The sequence below is a fragment of the Pygocentrus nattereri genome, chromosome 7, assembly GCF_015220715.1.
Source record: "Pygocentrus nattereri isolate fPygNat1 chromosome 7, fPygNat1.pri, whole genome shotgun sequence".
NCBI classification, from domain to species: domain Eukaryota; kingdom Metazoa; phylum Chordata; class Actinopteri; order Characiformes; family Serrasalmidae; genus Pygocentrus; species Pygocentrus nattereri.
This window is the reverse complement of record NC_051217.1, coordinates 43112896-43130415: the sequence shown is the minus strand read 5'-3', so window position 1 is coordinate 43130415 and position 17520 is coordinate 43112896. Positions and strand designations below refer to the sequence as shown.

Below are 17520 nucleotides of genomic sequence, written 5' to 3'. Positions count from 1 at the left end.
AAATGGTGTTTGTAGAAATTCAGAAAAAAGCCGCGTCAGTCTCGACTGCATATGTGGACATATTTCTATATTGAGCTCTATTTACACAAAGTTAGGTTAGTTCATCATTTATGTTGAACAGACTCTCCCAAAGTTTTACGCTGCTGCGCTGACGTTGAACCGCGTGCTGCACTGGGTCGGTATGACCAACAGGTCAAAACCAGCTCTAAACAAAGTGACCGCTGGGCCCTGATTGGCGCTCTGGCTTTGCGCTTCTTTCGTTTTGACATGTTACGTTTTTATACACACAGAAACCAAAAGGAATGACAGATTTCTCAAAATGTAGGAGGAAAAAGTCGGATATTAGACTCTGAAATGTAGTGGAGTGAAAGGAAAAAGTCGCCCAGAAACGGAGAAACTTCAGTACAGATACACCAAAAATACTAAAGTACAGAAACTCATTACATTTACTCAGTTACTGGCCAGCACTGCCTAAGTGTGACTGTATTGACAAAGGCTGGTTTCATCTAGTACTTTAAACTCCTCGGGAGACCTTTAGCCAGTTAGAACCATCCACCATCTGGTTGTGTAGTAGCTGAAGGGCTTCAGGGCCTCAGTCTTAAGCTCACTGACTCACTAGAAATGTGCAGTTTGCTCTAAAACATGCCTGACCAGGGCCAGATCATTGGCAACTTGGCAGTGACTTAGCACTGTAACTATGGCCTCGCTGTGTTGTGGAGAGAATAAGAAATCCCTTCTTAGGTTAGCTTAGGAAGAATTATAGAAAGTGTTGTGCCCTGGTACTGATGAAATGAGCACTTCCTTTATTATTGGGCAGCTGCTGTAGGGAGGACCGTTCATCCAGACGTCAGCCCAGCTACAGCGGTCGTGCTGTTGGTCGTTGATGAGAAGTTTTGAACAGAGTCTGCAGTGTAAAAGCCTTGATCATGACATTGGTTTGACATTGCCTCTGAACCTTTAACCTCTGTTTCATTCACTCTCTCTCCTCCCTCTCAGGTGCTGGGCCGCTGTTTCCTGACGGTCATGCAGGTACATTTCCAGTTCCTGTCTCAGGCTCTGCAGAAGGTGCAGCCAGTGGCGCAGTCATGTCTGGCAGAGGCGCTGGCCCAGGTACAGGAGCGCTGCACGGGCGCTCGAGCGCAGACCACTGCCCCAGGACCCCTCAGCGAGCTGGAGGAGGCCGCCCGGTCATGGAAAGGGGCTTCAGAGGTACAGAGGCTATACGAGCACACATGCGCTCTGTTGAAGATCTGTCACTAATAGGGGTGTGAAAATGCGTCAGTGTTTTGATCGGAAGGTGACCGCTCAGCTGCGTTTAAATATAGTAATATTCAGTATACATGCGCTCGTTTTGGCCCAGTCCCGTTTCATCCCTTGCCCTTATCACTGAGCCCTTAGCCCTCTGCATTCACGTCTGGGGGTGGGGTGTCCCAGTTCTTGGACCTCCAAATGGAGATTTTTCAGAGACTCCAATCAGAGAAATATCAGGGGAAAAAAGACAAACCGGCAGGACGGTGGTGCGACCAAAGAAACCCACAAATGTGGCAATTTTCTCCATGAAAAAATTACGATAACCACTGTATTGTCTTAGTTTAATGTAGCTTCAGTGTATTATGGTCATTTTCTTCGTAACAAGCATTTAAAAAATCACCAATAGTGTGCCAATGTCCCGGTGGCTAGCTAGCTAACTTTCCCGTTCCACCTTAAATTGTCCAGCAGTTCTGATGCTTGAAGCGTCAGAATGTCACTGCTGCTCCATTTAAGGTGGAACGGGAAAATTCGAGTAAGAAGCTGGCTAATATCTGACTTCAGCTTTATATCATCGAAGAATTAGTGGTGGGTGATAATAAATATACCCCCCCCCCCTATGATGCCCTAAATGTAACTAAGGCCCAGCAGTGAGGAGCCGAACTTCTCCCTTCTGTGCCATCACTGAAGACGGGTCAAATCACCTATAGAGGACGACTAGTAGCCTGATAAATAAGAAATGTTTTTGTTTTGTTGGTTTTTTTTTTTTGGGGTTTTTTTTCCATTTCATAGGGCAAGATTTTAACCACTACCCGTTGTAGCTCAGTTCCAAGGTGTTGGGGTAACGCTCAAAACCAATAGGTAGGGGTAAAAAGAAGAAATGGGATTAGGCCTTTGCTGCTGTCTATTTCTGATACTGCATGAACATTTCCTCCAGTTACATTTCTGTGTTCATGATTCTCACTAATACCAAAATAATCTGACTGTGGTTTGTGATCTGGTTTTATAAATATATATATATATATAAAACACCAGTCACTGCTGTCTCTGTGGTTCACACAGCCACACCCAGCTTACTGATTGGTTGTGCCCCAGCAATCCGAACGTTTTGACAAACATGGAAAGGATTCGTTTTTTTCTGCTTCATCACATGCGGTGCTGCATCTCCAAAAGCACATCAACCTGCCCTGTGGACGTCTGAGCTATATGCTGAGTGAGGTGTTCTGTTCAAACTCTACACCCTTTTTTCCCTTTTTTAAAACGTGTTCAGCTCAGTGTCCTCGTTTGCAGCTTTTAATGTTGGGGAAGAAATATTGCTGTCATTTGAAGACTTTCTTCCTGTGAGAACATGGCAAAGTCATGCTGCATCCGGTGTGCAGAAATGTTTGCTTTCAAGTAATTCCCCTTTTTTGTGCTGTTTATTTGTGTTGTGTTTTTGTGTAATAGACATAAAGCCCCATCAGTGTAAAAGCACTCACTGGTACTGATTTTAATGAGTTAAAAATTCCAGTAACTGATATTTGTTATTTCGTGTTGTTTTATATGGTCAAAAATTAAACAGACACCCAACAGTTTGTTAGTAAGTGGTTCGACACAATTGTTAGTATTTGTCAAATTTTGTAAAGAAATATTTTAAGTCTTAAATACTTGTCTGTGGTCTCGCCGTCGTACCCTAAGTTGTCTGCGGTCTCGCCGTAGTACCGTATCTTGTCTGTGGTCTCGCCGTCGTACCGTAACTTGTCTGTGTTCTCACCGTCGTACCGTAACTTGTCTGCGGTCTCGCCGTCGTACCCCAAGTTGTCTGCGGTCTCGCCGTAGTACCGTAACTTGTCTGCGGTCTTGCCGTGGTACCGTAACTTGTCTGTGGTCTCGCCGTTGTACCGTAACTTGTCTGCGGTCTCGCCGTCGTACCCTAAGTTGTCTGCGGTCTCGCCGTCGTACCCTAAGTTGTCTGCGGTCTCGCCGTCATGCCGTAACTTGTCTGCGGTCTTGCCGTCGTACAGTAACTTGTCTGCGGTCTCGCCGTCGTACAGTAACTTGTCTGCGGTCTCGCCGTCGTGCCGTAGCTTGTCTGCGGTCTCGCCGTCATGCCGTAGCTTGTCTGCGGTCTCGCCGTCGTACCGTACCTTGTCTGCGGTCTCGCCGTCGTACCGTACCTTGTCTGCGGTCTCGCCGTCGTACCGTAACTTGTCTGCGGTCTCGCCGTCGTACTGTACCTTGTCTGTGTTTTCTGTTAACTTGCTCTTTATGGATCCATAATATTGCCAGATTTCATTGGCTAACAGATGTATTGCTTCAGTCGTAGCAGAGATCTGATCACCAGCTGTTCCAAGGTTGGCCTTCTCGCTGTGGGAAACCCTCATACTGTCCAGATCAGCTCACAGGAAATGAGCTTGTACGCCTTGAGGAACACTTGCGGACCTCGTGTGCCGTCTTGGAGAGATGAGGAAGTGTGAACAATAGCTGAGATGTTTAGGATGGCTTGGACGCAGAGTCATCCGTTTCACTCGGTGTTTAATTAGAAGTGCGGCCACTGCGCTATAGTTTGTTCTGGATCTGAAAGACAGCAGTGACGGCGTGTTGCCGTTGCGCTGGATGTGAAGGTTTGCTGTGTTTGGCATCTGGACATGATTGTGAGTTTGTGTTCTTTAAAACTTGGTGAGAACGTTGAACAGGATAAATATGGCCTGTGTGGAATATTGCAGGTTGTTGATGGTGTCCAGAGCCATGGTGATGCTGAAGATTGTGATCTGTTCTAATGTTGTGACGAGCCGTTTCACCATCAGCGACAGTTCTTGTACATGCTCTGCCCACAGTGGCATTCTTCTGGGGCGGTGTCAGATTACAACACGGGCAAACATCCCATTGAGCCTAAAGGAAAACTCTTAAGCACAATTAAGCAAATTTTTTTGACAAAATACATGAATTTGTTTTTTATTGATTTTGCATATCGTTGCTGTCGGAACAAAAACCTTGTGTATCTCAATTTTTGCCGTTTTTCAGTTTTTGACCTAATTAAAAAATACCTGTTGCTCTTTTATGTTGTATGTAAATTTCATGACAAATGGACCAGAAGAAACAGCCCAGAATCACCTGGAGAAAACTCTGGTTCCATTGACTTACATTAGAAGTACATTTGTTTTTTTCCTTCTCCTGTAAAGTTTCCGTTTTGGAGATACGAGATTTTGTTCCGACACCAGATAAATTCTGACTGGCCCTGTTATGATCATGAAATTTTAGCTGGTGATTAATTGCCGTATTCATTATTGTGGTCAACAATTTAATAGTCAAATAAATAACTCGTATAAACAGACCTTACTCAGTGTAATGCCTTGTAAACATGTTATAACACTTCTCCCCAGTTATACATTTTATTTTCAACTGTTGTTGTGCCTCAGTGTATTTTCTTTTGAGCATTTGCTTCAGACCAACCTGCCCAATTAATGTTCTCTCTGCAGCCTGAACGTTCTGTTGTGAAGGCAAATGAAATGGAGTAATGTTTGCGATCAGGCAGTTACTTTAGTTAGGAGTGAATTGAAGCAAGTCTGGGCCGTACGTCGGTGAGATTGAGCCTGCTTCCCCTTTTCTGCCGTGCATTTTTTGGTTTCTGTGGGGAAATATTAGCCTTTCTTTGTCTCATCATGGCTACAGGGCTTCAGCAGAGAATGGTAATGATGAGTCTGATGTGTTTTGCAGGTTACAGCACGTCTGCGGGAGCGGGGTCGCGATGGCTGCTTGGCGGGGATTCAGGTGCAGCAGCTCTTCTGCTCTCACAGCCCCTCCCTCCCCGAGCACCAGCTCAAAGAACTCAACCTGAAGATCAACAGCGCTCTGCAGGTGACCGTGCCACCTCCACCCAGCTCCGCTCACCTCCACTGAAGTACTGCCAGCCCTGTAGCTGATGCGTATTTAGGGAATCAGAAAAAAAGGGAAACTTTTATTAAAAGCCTAAGAAGTCTAATTTGTAGACCAAGAGTCATCATTTCTGGAGTCCAGCTGATTTGAACCAGGTCTTCCAAGGAGAAGGCTGTAATGCTCAGTTTTTATATTATATATATATATATATATATTTACGTGTGTGTGTATGTGTATGTTTTGCCACATTGTGGTCCCAGGACGCTCTTGGCTGGATATTTTTGGTTGGTGGATTATTCTCAATCCAGCAGTGACACTGAGGTGTTTAAAAACTCCAGCAGCACTGCTGTGTCTGATCCACTCAGACCAACGCAACACACACTACCACACCAGTCAGTGTTACTGCAGTGCTGAGAATGATCCACCACCCAAATAGTACCTGCTCTGTGAGGGTCCATGGGGGTCCTGACCACTGAAGAACAGGGTAACAGAGTATCAGAGAAACAGATGGACTACAGTCTGTAACTGTAGAACTACAGAGTGCAGCTATACAGTAAGTGGAGCTGATGAAATGGACAATGAGCATAGAAACAAGGAGATGGTCATAATGTCATGCCTGATTGCTGTGTGCGTGTGTATGTACATATATATATATATATATATATATATATATATATATATATATATATATATATATATATATATATATATATATATATATATATACATACATACACACACACACACACACACACAATTGGTAGTTGTGGGCTGATTGTCAGACATATCTGCCAATACGTAAACCATTTATGAAAAGTGGATATTTGAAATATTCCATTGACACATTGGTTAAACAACTAATTTGACTGCCTTTACACATGTAGAATTAGATAAGCCACATTACAGTTTATTCAAATAAAATCTGTCCTAACACTTTTGGATATGGACTTGTTGCACATGCATCAGCTCTGTTAACAACCCAGTACCTTCACATGTAGTTCCCGTTATACATCCATTTCTCCGGGCGCTGCTGTCAGTCATCACTTAAAATTGCTTATTTGTGTTGTGATTTTATGGCTTTTACGTCTTTGAACGTGCTGCCCCCTTACAGCCTTCAGCCCATGGCTGAATGAGTTTAAGTGTGTGTGTGTTTATCTGTGCAGGCATACAGGAGCGCGCTGGACTCTCTGGGACACTGTGAGTACGCACTCAAAGGGGGCTTTCACCTGAATCCCAAAGCTGCAGAAGCTGCGTTGCAGGTACGACTCACTGGTCAATGCACAGTTGAAGCCGGTGTCTTCTGTTAGAGATTAGAGATGGATCGGTTTGTTTGGTGGCTTTGGCTGATGGCCAGTTATTAGATTCTGAGGGTTTCAGATCGTGAAATTTTATGGCTGGTTTTTGTGAATTGGTCTTACTGTTTGTTTGCATTGCCTTTGTTTTGTTAATGGGCAACACAGACTAACAGTCCATTTAATGAACACACTGTAATAAAACCTTATTTCCCACAGATGCCCCTCGGATGCAGGCGTCAGTGTACAGTGTAGGACAGTAGAGAAAGCGTGAATACACAGATATTTGCAGTCAGAAATGTATATGAAGTAAACTACGGTAAACACTGCATGAATTAACATGATGTTTATTTAACAAATAAGGCCAACAGGTTCCTCCACTGGTATTTATTATTAAAGGCTGTATTAAACTACAGTAAACAGAATAGAGTATGTTACATGTAAAGCTTACAAGCTTCAAAACTGTCACTCACAATATTATTTGGCACTAACACAAAGTAGCTTTATGCTTGCAGACAGAACCGGCTGCTTACACGGTGAATATTTCTACATCTACTGCTATTTAATAAAAATGTTTATGGTAAAAAAAAATGACTGCGAATTAAAAACGTATCAACTTACTGGAGTCTGCCATATGGTTTGGTAGCACTGGTTGCTATAGTAGGATATGGAGATGATTTCCAGGGGGAAACGGATCCTGTGGCGCTTCATATTCACTATATATTCAGTCGTGTCTCGCTGAGATTGTTCAGTTGATTCAGATGTTGCAATGGCAGAAAGCTTTGCACTTCAGTTATTTTTTTAAAGTTTAAGTTTTAAAGATGTATTTTATGTAGGTCACGAATTGGCTGAAATGATCTTAACAGGTTATTAGATTCAGATCATGGTTGATTCCAGTCGTGCAGCCCTAACGTGGTGACTTTGCAAACAAGGCAAGTTTTTTTTTGCAGGAACATGGGTCAGAAGATAATAGTGAGGCCAACTGATGATTGAGTGACTTATAAAAATGAAAAATAAATTAATTAAAAAAGGGAAACAAAAGCAAAAATAGAAATACATTCACATATAATTTTCTCTAGGTCTAAACTGGTGCATCTGAGAATGTAGGCGTATGTAGATGATAGGAAAAGGAAGCAAGACAGGAGAGAGATAGAGAAGGAGAGAGAGAGAGAGAAGGAGAGAGAGAGAGAAGGAGAGAGAGACTATAAATGAGAGTAGATTTGTTGGTATTCGTTGTTATTTATGTTGCTGATCATGTATGACCATGCATGTTTCTCTGAACTGCTAATGTGCCTCATTAAAGTGTCCGGTTGTGTGTGTTTAGGGTTGCTGCAGCGAGGCTGAGGCCCAGCAAGCAGGCCGGATGCAGACCACCTCTCAGCCCCTCCAGTGTGAGTTACCCACAATCCCCCTGCAGATCGGCTCACACTTCCTCAAGGGAGTCTCCTTTAACGAGTCCGCCGCTGACAACCTCAAACTCAAAACGGTACGCAAACCTCACAACCTCACAACCTCACGAAGGAAAGTGGTTTGACCAAATGTAGTTAAAGTGCAAGTAAAGATCAGAGAGCCTTGTTTGGGGGGGGGGGTTCTGTAACTTAACAGTATCAAACACTTCATTGAGTTATAACATGACGTTTTGTCCTCCATGCAGAGCCTTAATCACAGGTACATCTGATCAAAGGTGCATCAGAAGTACATCTGATGGACTTTACATGTGAGCCAAAACCTCATGGTTACTAAATAAAGTAAAAGTAAAGGTCCCTAAGTGGTTCTTTGCTTGGATGTGGGAAAATCCTTTAAGGAGAACTGTTTACAATGTCGTCGTCGTCATCATCATCATCGTCACTGACCGCTTAATCCAGATAGGGTTGCAGTAGCAGTTGGGAGAGCAGAGAATCCCAGACCCTGTTCCCCCGCAACTTCCTCCAGCTCATTCCCAGGGACCCAAAGCCGCTCCCAGTCCAACTTGGAGATGTAATCCCTCCAGTGGGTCCTAGGACGACCCCGGGGCCTTATCCCGGTAGGCCGTGCCTGGTACACCCCCCACCGGGAGACGTACAATCGGATGCCCGAACCACCTCAGCTGGTTCCTCTCAATGCGGAGGAGTAGCGGCTCTACTCCGAGCTCCTCCCAGATGGCTGAGCTCCTCACCCTGTCAAATAGAGTATAGCAGCCACCCTGCAAAGAGGCTCATTTCCACTGCTTGTAGTCACGATCTCGTTCTTTCGATCATTACCCACCGCACATGACCATAGGTGACCATGGTTTTACAGTGTCGTGGTTCTTTAAACTTTCAAGGGGCTGTCGGACTATATATCTGTAGGATGCTGCCTGTATTAGCCACTGACGTTTACCACCAGGATCTTGTATGAATTCAAAGTCCTACTTCTGCCAGAAAATAAAAGCAAACCGCCTGCTGCCATGGAGATGCGGACGGAGATGCCCAGATCAGGGAGGGAAGTTAACCCCCACCCCACCCCATAAAACTTTAGTTAATGATCAACTTGCACATCATAATTATCATTGACGGTAACGAGCTACGTTCACGTTACCAGGTAGAAGTGGCCCAAATAACTCTTTTCAAAATCGACCTGAACCACTTTGATATGTTGTCCTAGATACGATATCGGATGCGTATCCGATTCGTGGCCGTGTGCCCTTAATGTGACGCTCAGATCGGAATTCATGTGCTTTTTTCCCACTGCGCGTGTGCCGTTATTCCGTGTTACCATGGCAGCAGCACCAAACAGAAGGTAAAGCCTGTAAACGGCACCTTTTACGCCTTCTTCTCGCTCTAATAGCGGATGCGTTAGTTAGGATGCGTGCATGCAGGTCATTTCAGGACACCGGTTTGTTCACATTAATGACAGATTCTGGTCACTTGCCTAAGTAAATGAGCGTGAACCATCATATCAGAGTGGAGAGATTCCAGAAACGAGACGTTTAATGTGATCACAACTGTATTTAAATTGAATTATAATAGAAGTGAAAGCAAATCCAAGTTTCTTCACACTTGTATGCAAATATAGTCCTTTAAAGAACCAAAAGTGGTTCTTCTGTGTGCATTGCTCCATTAAAAACCTTTTTGGCACCTTTTCTTTTTAAGGTTTTTCTTTTGCCCACTGTGCTTTTCCCTGTTGCCTCTCAGCTTGTGTTCTTTCTTTCATTCTTTTCTTTGAGTCTTCTTGCTGCCCTCCTGGTTTATCTCTCAGCCCCCTGTGGCCTGCTTCAGGGTGTTTTGGAGCAACTCTGTCTGCTGTGTTTACACTAGCCCAGCTTTTCTTTTCCAGGACAGAAGGGAATACAAACAATGCTACCAGACTGACTCTGTCTGTAGTCTGTTATCTCTCTCATCAGCCGCCCTGTATGCTACATCACCTGCCCTGCAGTTAACCCGGCAGTGGTGCTGCCACTTAATCTCTAATGATGGCAATCTTCATTTTCATCTGCTTTGACTGATCCCGGAACAGCCGAGCGCTTGCATTTCTAATGATGGTGTTCACTCACGCCCTCTCTTACCTAAAGCATTCCCAGAGGCTTAGGCATGCAAATCAGAGCAAGATGCATTGAACCTGAGCGAATTCTCCACATTCCTGTTCTGTCTCGGTTCTTTCAACTAAACTCTGCAAGTGTTTTCCTGCACCCTGCTGTTCTCTGGAGCAACGACATGCTTCACTTTTTCCTTTCTTCCCGTCTTGTCCTGGAAAGTGCATGTTTAGATTTCACTGCTGTTGTTTTCCAACAGTGCAAAAAAAAATAAAGTAGCGTTTTTAGACTGATTGCATTCCCATGCATGGTCGCTATGGTTGTCATAGTAACAATGCAAGTGTGCACACGCTGCTTTTGACATGCAAGAAGAGCTGCACACCGAATGGCATGAAATCTGGTCTGATTAAGCCGGGATTACACCTCACGACTTTTTCCCCCGATTCTTAGTCTGGCCGAGTCCGTACTGGACGGCTGTGGGGGGTGTAGACTCAAATTTGTGGCCCCCTGAAAGCGTTTCAGACCAGAGTTTATTGAACGGTTTGATATTTTTTTATTTTTTTTAATGCACTCTTAATACACTCAGTGTAAGCTGGTGTGAACTGGCCAACGACTCGGTCTGAACGGATTCCTGCACCAGCCAATGAAAACCGACAGCACGGAAGAATAAATAGCGAGTAAACAAAGAAAAATGGAGAAAATTTTGTCACTTGTGGAGCGAAGCTTTAAGTTTAAGGCACAGTCCAGTTTACATACATTTAAAACCCTAAAATAATACCACACTGGTCACATTTTTAAATCCATGAGCCTCACTTAACCGAGTTTACCTGCTGCTCCTTCATTGTGGCAGAGGAAACAGCAGCAGGGGCCCCACGGTAGTTTACTTGGTTCTCCTGGTAACGGGAGAATGCGAGAGTTTGCGAGAGCTTAAAGGTTGAGTAGTGTGTGATCGCTGATTGTTTAGTGTGTGATCCTCAATATTTCAGTCACCCAAAAAAAAATCCGATGCCCAGTCTTGTGTTATTCTGTTAAGGCTTTAGTAAAACCGAGATCTGATTTAAGTCCGATTTGAAACCATGTGGACTTCACCTGATTGTAGGGGGCGGTGCAGAACCGTTCCGTCTCAAACCAGATGTGACAGGGAAAAGATGAGCCGTCTGATTTGTGCCAGTTCCTCCCTGTATTGTGAATGTAGCCGAAGGGGCTGATCATGTTTGATGTTTAGTTACATTCACTCTCTCCTCCCTCCTATTCTAGCACACCATGCTGCAGCTGATAAAGGAGGCATCGGGGCAGAACGGGGTTTCCCCACGGGACGACTCCCCCGTGACAGAGGTGCTGAACCTCGTGTGCCCGTCCAGCTGGAGAGGAGCCTGCAAGACCGCCGTGCAGCTGCTCTTCGGACAGGCCGGACTGGTGAGTGCCGAGCCAGCGTCCACTGTAGATCATCTCCTCCCACACCGCAGTAGTTTAAAACAGTTTGAACTATTGATGACCTGCTTTCATGTCTGGTTATTGAGGAAAGCCAGATTCAGAGACGGTTCGAACACCCTGCTCAAACTCTGCTCTACAGAGACCTTAAAGGGGAACTCCACCGATTTTGGAAAATTACTTAGTCGTTCGACCATTTAGATGCAAACAAAATCAGAGAGGTTTGGTTTGAATTGCACTTTTAATTGGGCTTTTTTTTCTACATGTTTTGGTACATTTCTATTCATTTTCAGAGTTTAAACATTAAATATAAAATGTGCTATAACCTTTACACGTGGCACGTTATTCTAGTACCTGTTTTGTTGTTTTCCGGTTACATTTTAGCAAATAAACAATAATCGAGTCTCAGATTGTGCAGAAGTCTCGTACAGGATGTGTCGGCCTCATTTTCACTTCAGCAAAACATAATATTTGTAGGCAGCTATAGAATTATCTTTTGTTACGAATAGCTTTCCTAAAAAGAAATGTAAACAATGAAAGTCACAGCTTCCAAGAACAGATTTCCTCTAATCGTTCTGAGCAGTATGGTTTTAGCTCAGTGGTACGCGGTGTGTGTGTGTGTGTGTGTGTGTGTGTGTGTGTGTGTGGATTTGTGACGTGGGCTCCGTTTTGCCACGCTGAGCCAGATTTCGAGGATACACCTGCTCTATAAATAACAATAGAGCAGTTCCTGTCCAGCAGGAAAGCACCGTCCCCTCCCTCGTGCTGGACTGTGTTTCCAGTTTGCTGAGGGCGGAAGCTGCTGCCTCTTTCAAAGAACAACACGGAAAAACGTCTGTTGGAGAACCGAAGTGTCCTGTTTTGGCTTGAAGAGAAATCCGTGTACGTGTAATGACTTTGATGTATGTAAACTTTGGTGATGCTCACTGTGGACTGTTGTAGTGGCAGCGTTTTATATTTTAAATAAATTAAACGAACACTGCACAACTTATGAATAGTGATTAGCGAAAGGCCAGTGTTTCCTTCTAAATATTCCTCATTTCTGAGTGAGTTTTGGAAATTCTCAGTACCTAAAGGACGATAGATTGCAGGTTCTGTTGGAGAGAGGGTGTAATTAGTGCAGCGCCGTGTGTGAAACAGCAGTGAATATCAACCACTGTATTCATAGTTTTAGATGCTGTTGTTTAAATGTGGCGGTTCTTGGTTCTTCTTTGTTCCACCTTTATTAAATTACATAAGAAGATGTCAGCATTGTTAAACAACTGGAATGTAAACAGTCATTCGGAGCGGTTTGGTGTCAAACGCTCTGTTCTAGAGAGACTTACTGAGTCAGAACTGTTCACAGTGGTGGTGATAGGAACCAGACGTCCACCTCTAAAAGCCCCCTCACAGAAAGTTGAAATCACATGAAGTGGTTAAGAGTACACTGCCTGGCATTTTAGATGTTTGTTTTTTACGATGTTTTGAAATGTTTTAGGCCCTTAATGTATATTTTAAATGAATTCATGGCGGAGAGGTACCTGCAGGGCGTTGTGCGGCAAAATAGTTCCCAAAGAAATCCATTGTTAACGTTCCGTATACAAACTCAGACGTGTGTAGGTTCTCTGGGGGATTTTATACACTGAATAAAACGGCCCCGGGTTCCTGTCACCACCACTGTAAAGAAATCCAAGTCTCTTTTTTTTCAATTAACCATTTCACACCAAATCACTCTGAATGGCGTCTGAACGACAAACACAAAAACAAAGCAAAAAATACTGGACTTCTCTTTTAAGTTATATGTACAGTACTGCGGGAAAATTTTAGGCATCTTTTAGGCAACTGTTTAAACAGTTGACCTCAGCGGTGAGTTTATCACAATATACATATCCATATTTTTCCTGGACACCTTCACAGCCGCCACAGAGACTCGTTAATATCAACAATTACATCATGAGCTCAATTTACTGAGCACTGATTGGTCAAACCAGGAGCTGCTTTTTAACTACATATAATACTGGGCTTCCTCTAGGAGAGGCTTGGAGATGGGTAAACAAACACACGGACATCCAGAACATCACTGTTTATTTTATATATATATATATTCATTATTAATTTTCTATAAATTTTCTTTATTCAAATATTAACACTTTTCTCAGCAAATAAACACAAACTACACAAATAAATACATTTTGAAAAATGTGTCTTGGGTGCTTGGCACTCCAGTGCCAATAAAAACGGAAAACATTTAAGCTTTTAGTCACCTTAACAACAAATCATTAGTCAGTAAATTAGCAATAACTGACAGATCGAGGTAACTTAGGATGGTGTAGCATTTCCATTAGATTTCTTTAAGGGTTGAAGTGATGTGGTTAAATGTTCCACTCAGCATTGATGGCTTCATACAGCTGAAAACCAAGCTGGTTTGTGTTTAATGTGAGGCCTGATGTTCTCCATAGGGCTTAGATCTTTGGTAATAAATAAACCTTGGGTAATACCCGCGAGCATGTTTCTGTAAACTGTTAAGACTGTGTGTGTATATAGCTGTCTCTCCGTTTGTGTGCAGGTTGTGGTGGACACGGCTCAGATAGAGAATAAGGAGGCGTACGCTCCCCAGATTACTCTAGAAGGATCCAGGGTTGTAGTTCAGGTCCCTTCCACATGGTGAGTAAAACTGTGTTTGGACACCAGGCTTTAAATTCAGTGACGAATAGCCCGTTTCTTCATACATACCTGCATGAAGGGCATTTTGTTTATTGGTAGCTGCCTAGACTAAACAAACGGCTTCATGTTTTCAACCCCTGAGCCAAGTAATACAGGCAGATTAGGGCAAAGTATATCTGCTGCAGAGCTTCGCCTGCAAGTCCATAAACATCGTCCTTGATTTAAATTGACTGCAGTTTTATTGTAGAACGAGGTGTTTGGAGCAAGCTTTGTTCTTTTGATGGTTTTAATGCTCAAAAGTGCTGTTTGCTATGGCAAATGGCAGCAATCAACACTCGCCTTGAAATTCGGACCCGTTTAGATGTTTGTTTTCTGATTGGACCTGATCAAATTTGTGCTTTCTGTGCATTTCTGCAGTGCAATTTATCAGCCTCTGTTAGTTTAATGATAAAAATGGCATAGTAGCCAAAAAGCTACGAGCGTAAAAAAGTTGTTGGGAGTATAAAAACACTATAAAAAGCAGTGGAACAAGACGTATAGAAGCATGAAGAGCAGGACAGAGATGTACGGCGTTTAGCCGTGATGTGTCTAGATATCTTCCACTTGCAGCTGCAGCTAAAACGTCTGTTCATTCGTACCACTTGACGTTGACTTTTCCAGGCATGGCAGTGAAGTAACTTCGAACTGTGTGTTTTTTCTGAACTGCCAGGTGTCTGAAGGAGGATCCGGCCACCATGTCTCTGCTGCAGCGCAGCCTGGACCCTGAGAAAACCCTCGGCCTGGTGGATGTGCTCTACACGAGCGTCTTCGACCTCAACCGCTGGAAGGAGCGCAAGTCAGTGGCCTTCCTCTCCTCTGTTACAGCAGCGCTGCTCAGTTTAGCCTCTTCTTGCTTTATCACAGCCCAGTCGTGGGGTTTTATTACAGGTGACTCAGAACAGGGAAAACACAAGCAGATGCTTTGCGCCTGAGTGGATATATACTAATCAAAACACTGTGCGTGTGAGGGGTTTGTTTGCTGCTGCTGTGACGGTCTCTAGACCCAGCTGATGTCCGACGTAGTCTCAAGACAAACGGTCAGCATCTCGTTGATGTTCATCATTATGTTAAGTTGCTGCACTCTCTTTTATGACTCTTCTCATTTCAGGGAAGCTGTACATTTTAAATTGCAACACAGCGACAAGTCAGTTAAGCATTTTAAGGGTTCTGGATCAGACATTGAAGGCCAGACGGAACAAATCTTGTGAAAAAATAGTCTGAAATGGCACAAACTTGCTTGCGAGACAACGAAATGGTTGCGTGAAGACGTTTGATGTTAACATGTTAACACTAATAATCATTTGAATATTACTAATCATAATAATAATGTTAAATGACTGTACGAAAAGAATCGTAGTTCCTATAGATGGATTTGTTTAATATTGAACGTCATGGAAACAAAAAAAAAAATATCGTCCCTCTTTTTAAATTAAAAAGCTCTATGTAGTGTGATAAACACATTTACATAGGTCTGCATGTTCAACCCACAGCGGTTAGGCTCCGCCTACTCACACTGAAGTTATAAGGAGAGTTTCTGACTCTCAAACTGCTGTTTGAATGAAGTGCACGGGGCAGGTAATCAGAACAGTGATCGTTTACATACGTCAGCCTGAAGGACAACAGCAGCCTGTGTGATGCCAAGAGAGGCCGTGCTGTGGTTTGGTTGGGTCAAGGTCATTGCCATGCCCTCTTGTTATGTTGGAAAGATGAGGACATGGTTTCCTCCCAGTCCTGAAAAACGCATTGCTGCATAACCATCCGTTCCCTTTAGCGCTCAGCTGTCTGCTGACTCGGCTCTTCTAGCCCAGTTTGGAAAACCAGGCCAGAAAGGAAGCTGATTTATGGTAATATCCCCCAGTGTGTCTGAAAGCACTCGCCTTGCCCTATATCCCACAGTTCTTCTGTTCTGCTCGCTGTGCTGCGAGACATCTTATTCCAGCTGGAGCTCTGTTCATGATGTAGCACTTCTTTAAATATGTCCTGTTGCTTTGCGTTTCGTTGTTGTCGGAAGAAAACCTTGCATCTCCAGAATGATGCCTGTACAGGAGAAGGGAAAAAATGACCTTAGATTTAATGGGAGTCGACCAGAACCAGACCAGACTTTTTTCAAAGTTGTTTTGGTCTGTTTATCTTGAAATTTATACAGAACGTAAAAGGCCACAGACATTTTTTATTTGTCAAAAACTGGAAAACGACAAAAATGTTTAGGTATTAAAATATTATGTAATGGTAATGAGGGAAAGTATGGAACTGACATTTTTCTGACCAAGATTTAGTGATTTTGAGGTCCAGGCCCGTGTTTATTTATTTATTTATTTTTTATATGTGTGTGTATGTGTATGTATATATGTGTATATATGTAATATATATATATATATATATATATATATATATATATGCGCGCACACACACACGCACACAGTACTGTGTGAAAATTTTGAGCATCTAAACAAATGTTTAAACAGTTGACCTCAGCAGTGAGTTTATCACAATATACATTAGAATAAAGTCGTATTCATAATTCAAATAAACAGAAAAACAATAAAAAGTAACAAGAATTTCTTGGGTCTATATTTTTCTATATACATATATAAATAAATATTCTATACATTTTGTTCATTCAAATATTAACACTTTTCTCAGCAAATAAACACAAACTACACAAAGTATTATTTGCACAGTACTGTGTGTGTGTGTGTGTGTGTGTGTGTGTTTGTACAATAATTTTTATTTTTTTTTATTATTAATTGGGGAGGGGGTTGTTTCATCTATAGGCAGAGATGACATCGTTGATTTTTGCTGCGTTTTCGGAATAAAAACGATTAATCTTTGCGCTCTAACTGAAATGTGAAGGTGCTCAGATATTGTGCCACATTTCAAGGAACTGATACCAAATGAAACGAGATGAAATCCAGCTGTATCTACAGCCGCTGGCGGTTTCAGGGTGTCTGTGGGAGGCTTTCTATTATTAAAGAGAATTCCTGTATGACAGTGTCCCATGATGGGGATTTTACAGTATTGTACAATACAGCGAACCACATACAGCCTCCCAAGACAAATTAGATGAATAGCTCAAGCTGTTATTAACCTCAGCAGAAAAGAACCACGTTATATTAGTGCACTTTATTACTTGTATTACTTTGATTTTGTAAGTGTTTTGCACTTTATTGGTTAAAATGCAGGTGAACATTACATTATGCACTTGGCAAATGTGGCCATTAATTAATATTATTATTAATACTATTGTTATTGGCTGGCATCATGCTGAGTGGTGGGGAGAGAAGAAGGAGCATCCGACCCCAACAGGGAGCGCAAGGCAGGGCATGCTGCCACGATTGGCTTATGGCATCACCAAGGATTTAACTCTCAATCTCCCGATGATGTCAACGTTTAGACGTCAATGAGAAAATCATTCATATTTATATGATTAAAAAAAACAAAAGCACAGACGTAGTGCTGGATTCATAGTGTACATACTCTACTGGTATAACAAGCAGTATTTAGTATTTTTATCAATGTAAT

General features: G+C 42.8%; 1 protein-coding gene across 4 annotated transcripts in view; it reads left to right on the top strand.

Moving 5' to 3' along the window:
- Positions 1 to 17520, top strand: part of garre1 (granule associated Rac and RHOG effector 1) — a 72689-nt gene that overhangs the window by 44221 nt on the left and 10948 nt on the right. For all 4 annotated transcript variants that reach the window (XM_017705045.2, XM_017705044.2, XM_017705042.2 and 1 more), the window contains 7 exons: positions 997 to 1209; positions 4945 to 5085; positions 6267 to 6362; positions 7720 to 7881; positions 11143 to 11301; positions 13862 to 13959; positions 14669 to 14794. In XM_017705045.2, the coding sequence (XP_017560534.1) occupies positions 997 to 1209; positions 4945 to 5085; positions 6267 to 6362; positions 7720 to 7881; positions 11143 to 11301; positions 13862 to 13959; positions 14669 to 14794 (995 nt within the window). The remainder of the gene's footprint in view (positions 1 to 996; positions 1210 to 4944; positions 5086 to 6266; positions 6363 to 7719; positions 7882 to 11142; positions 11302 to 13861; positions 13960 to 14668; positions 14795 to 17520) is intronic.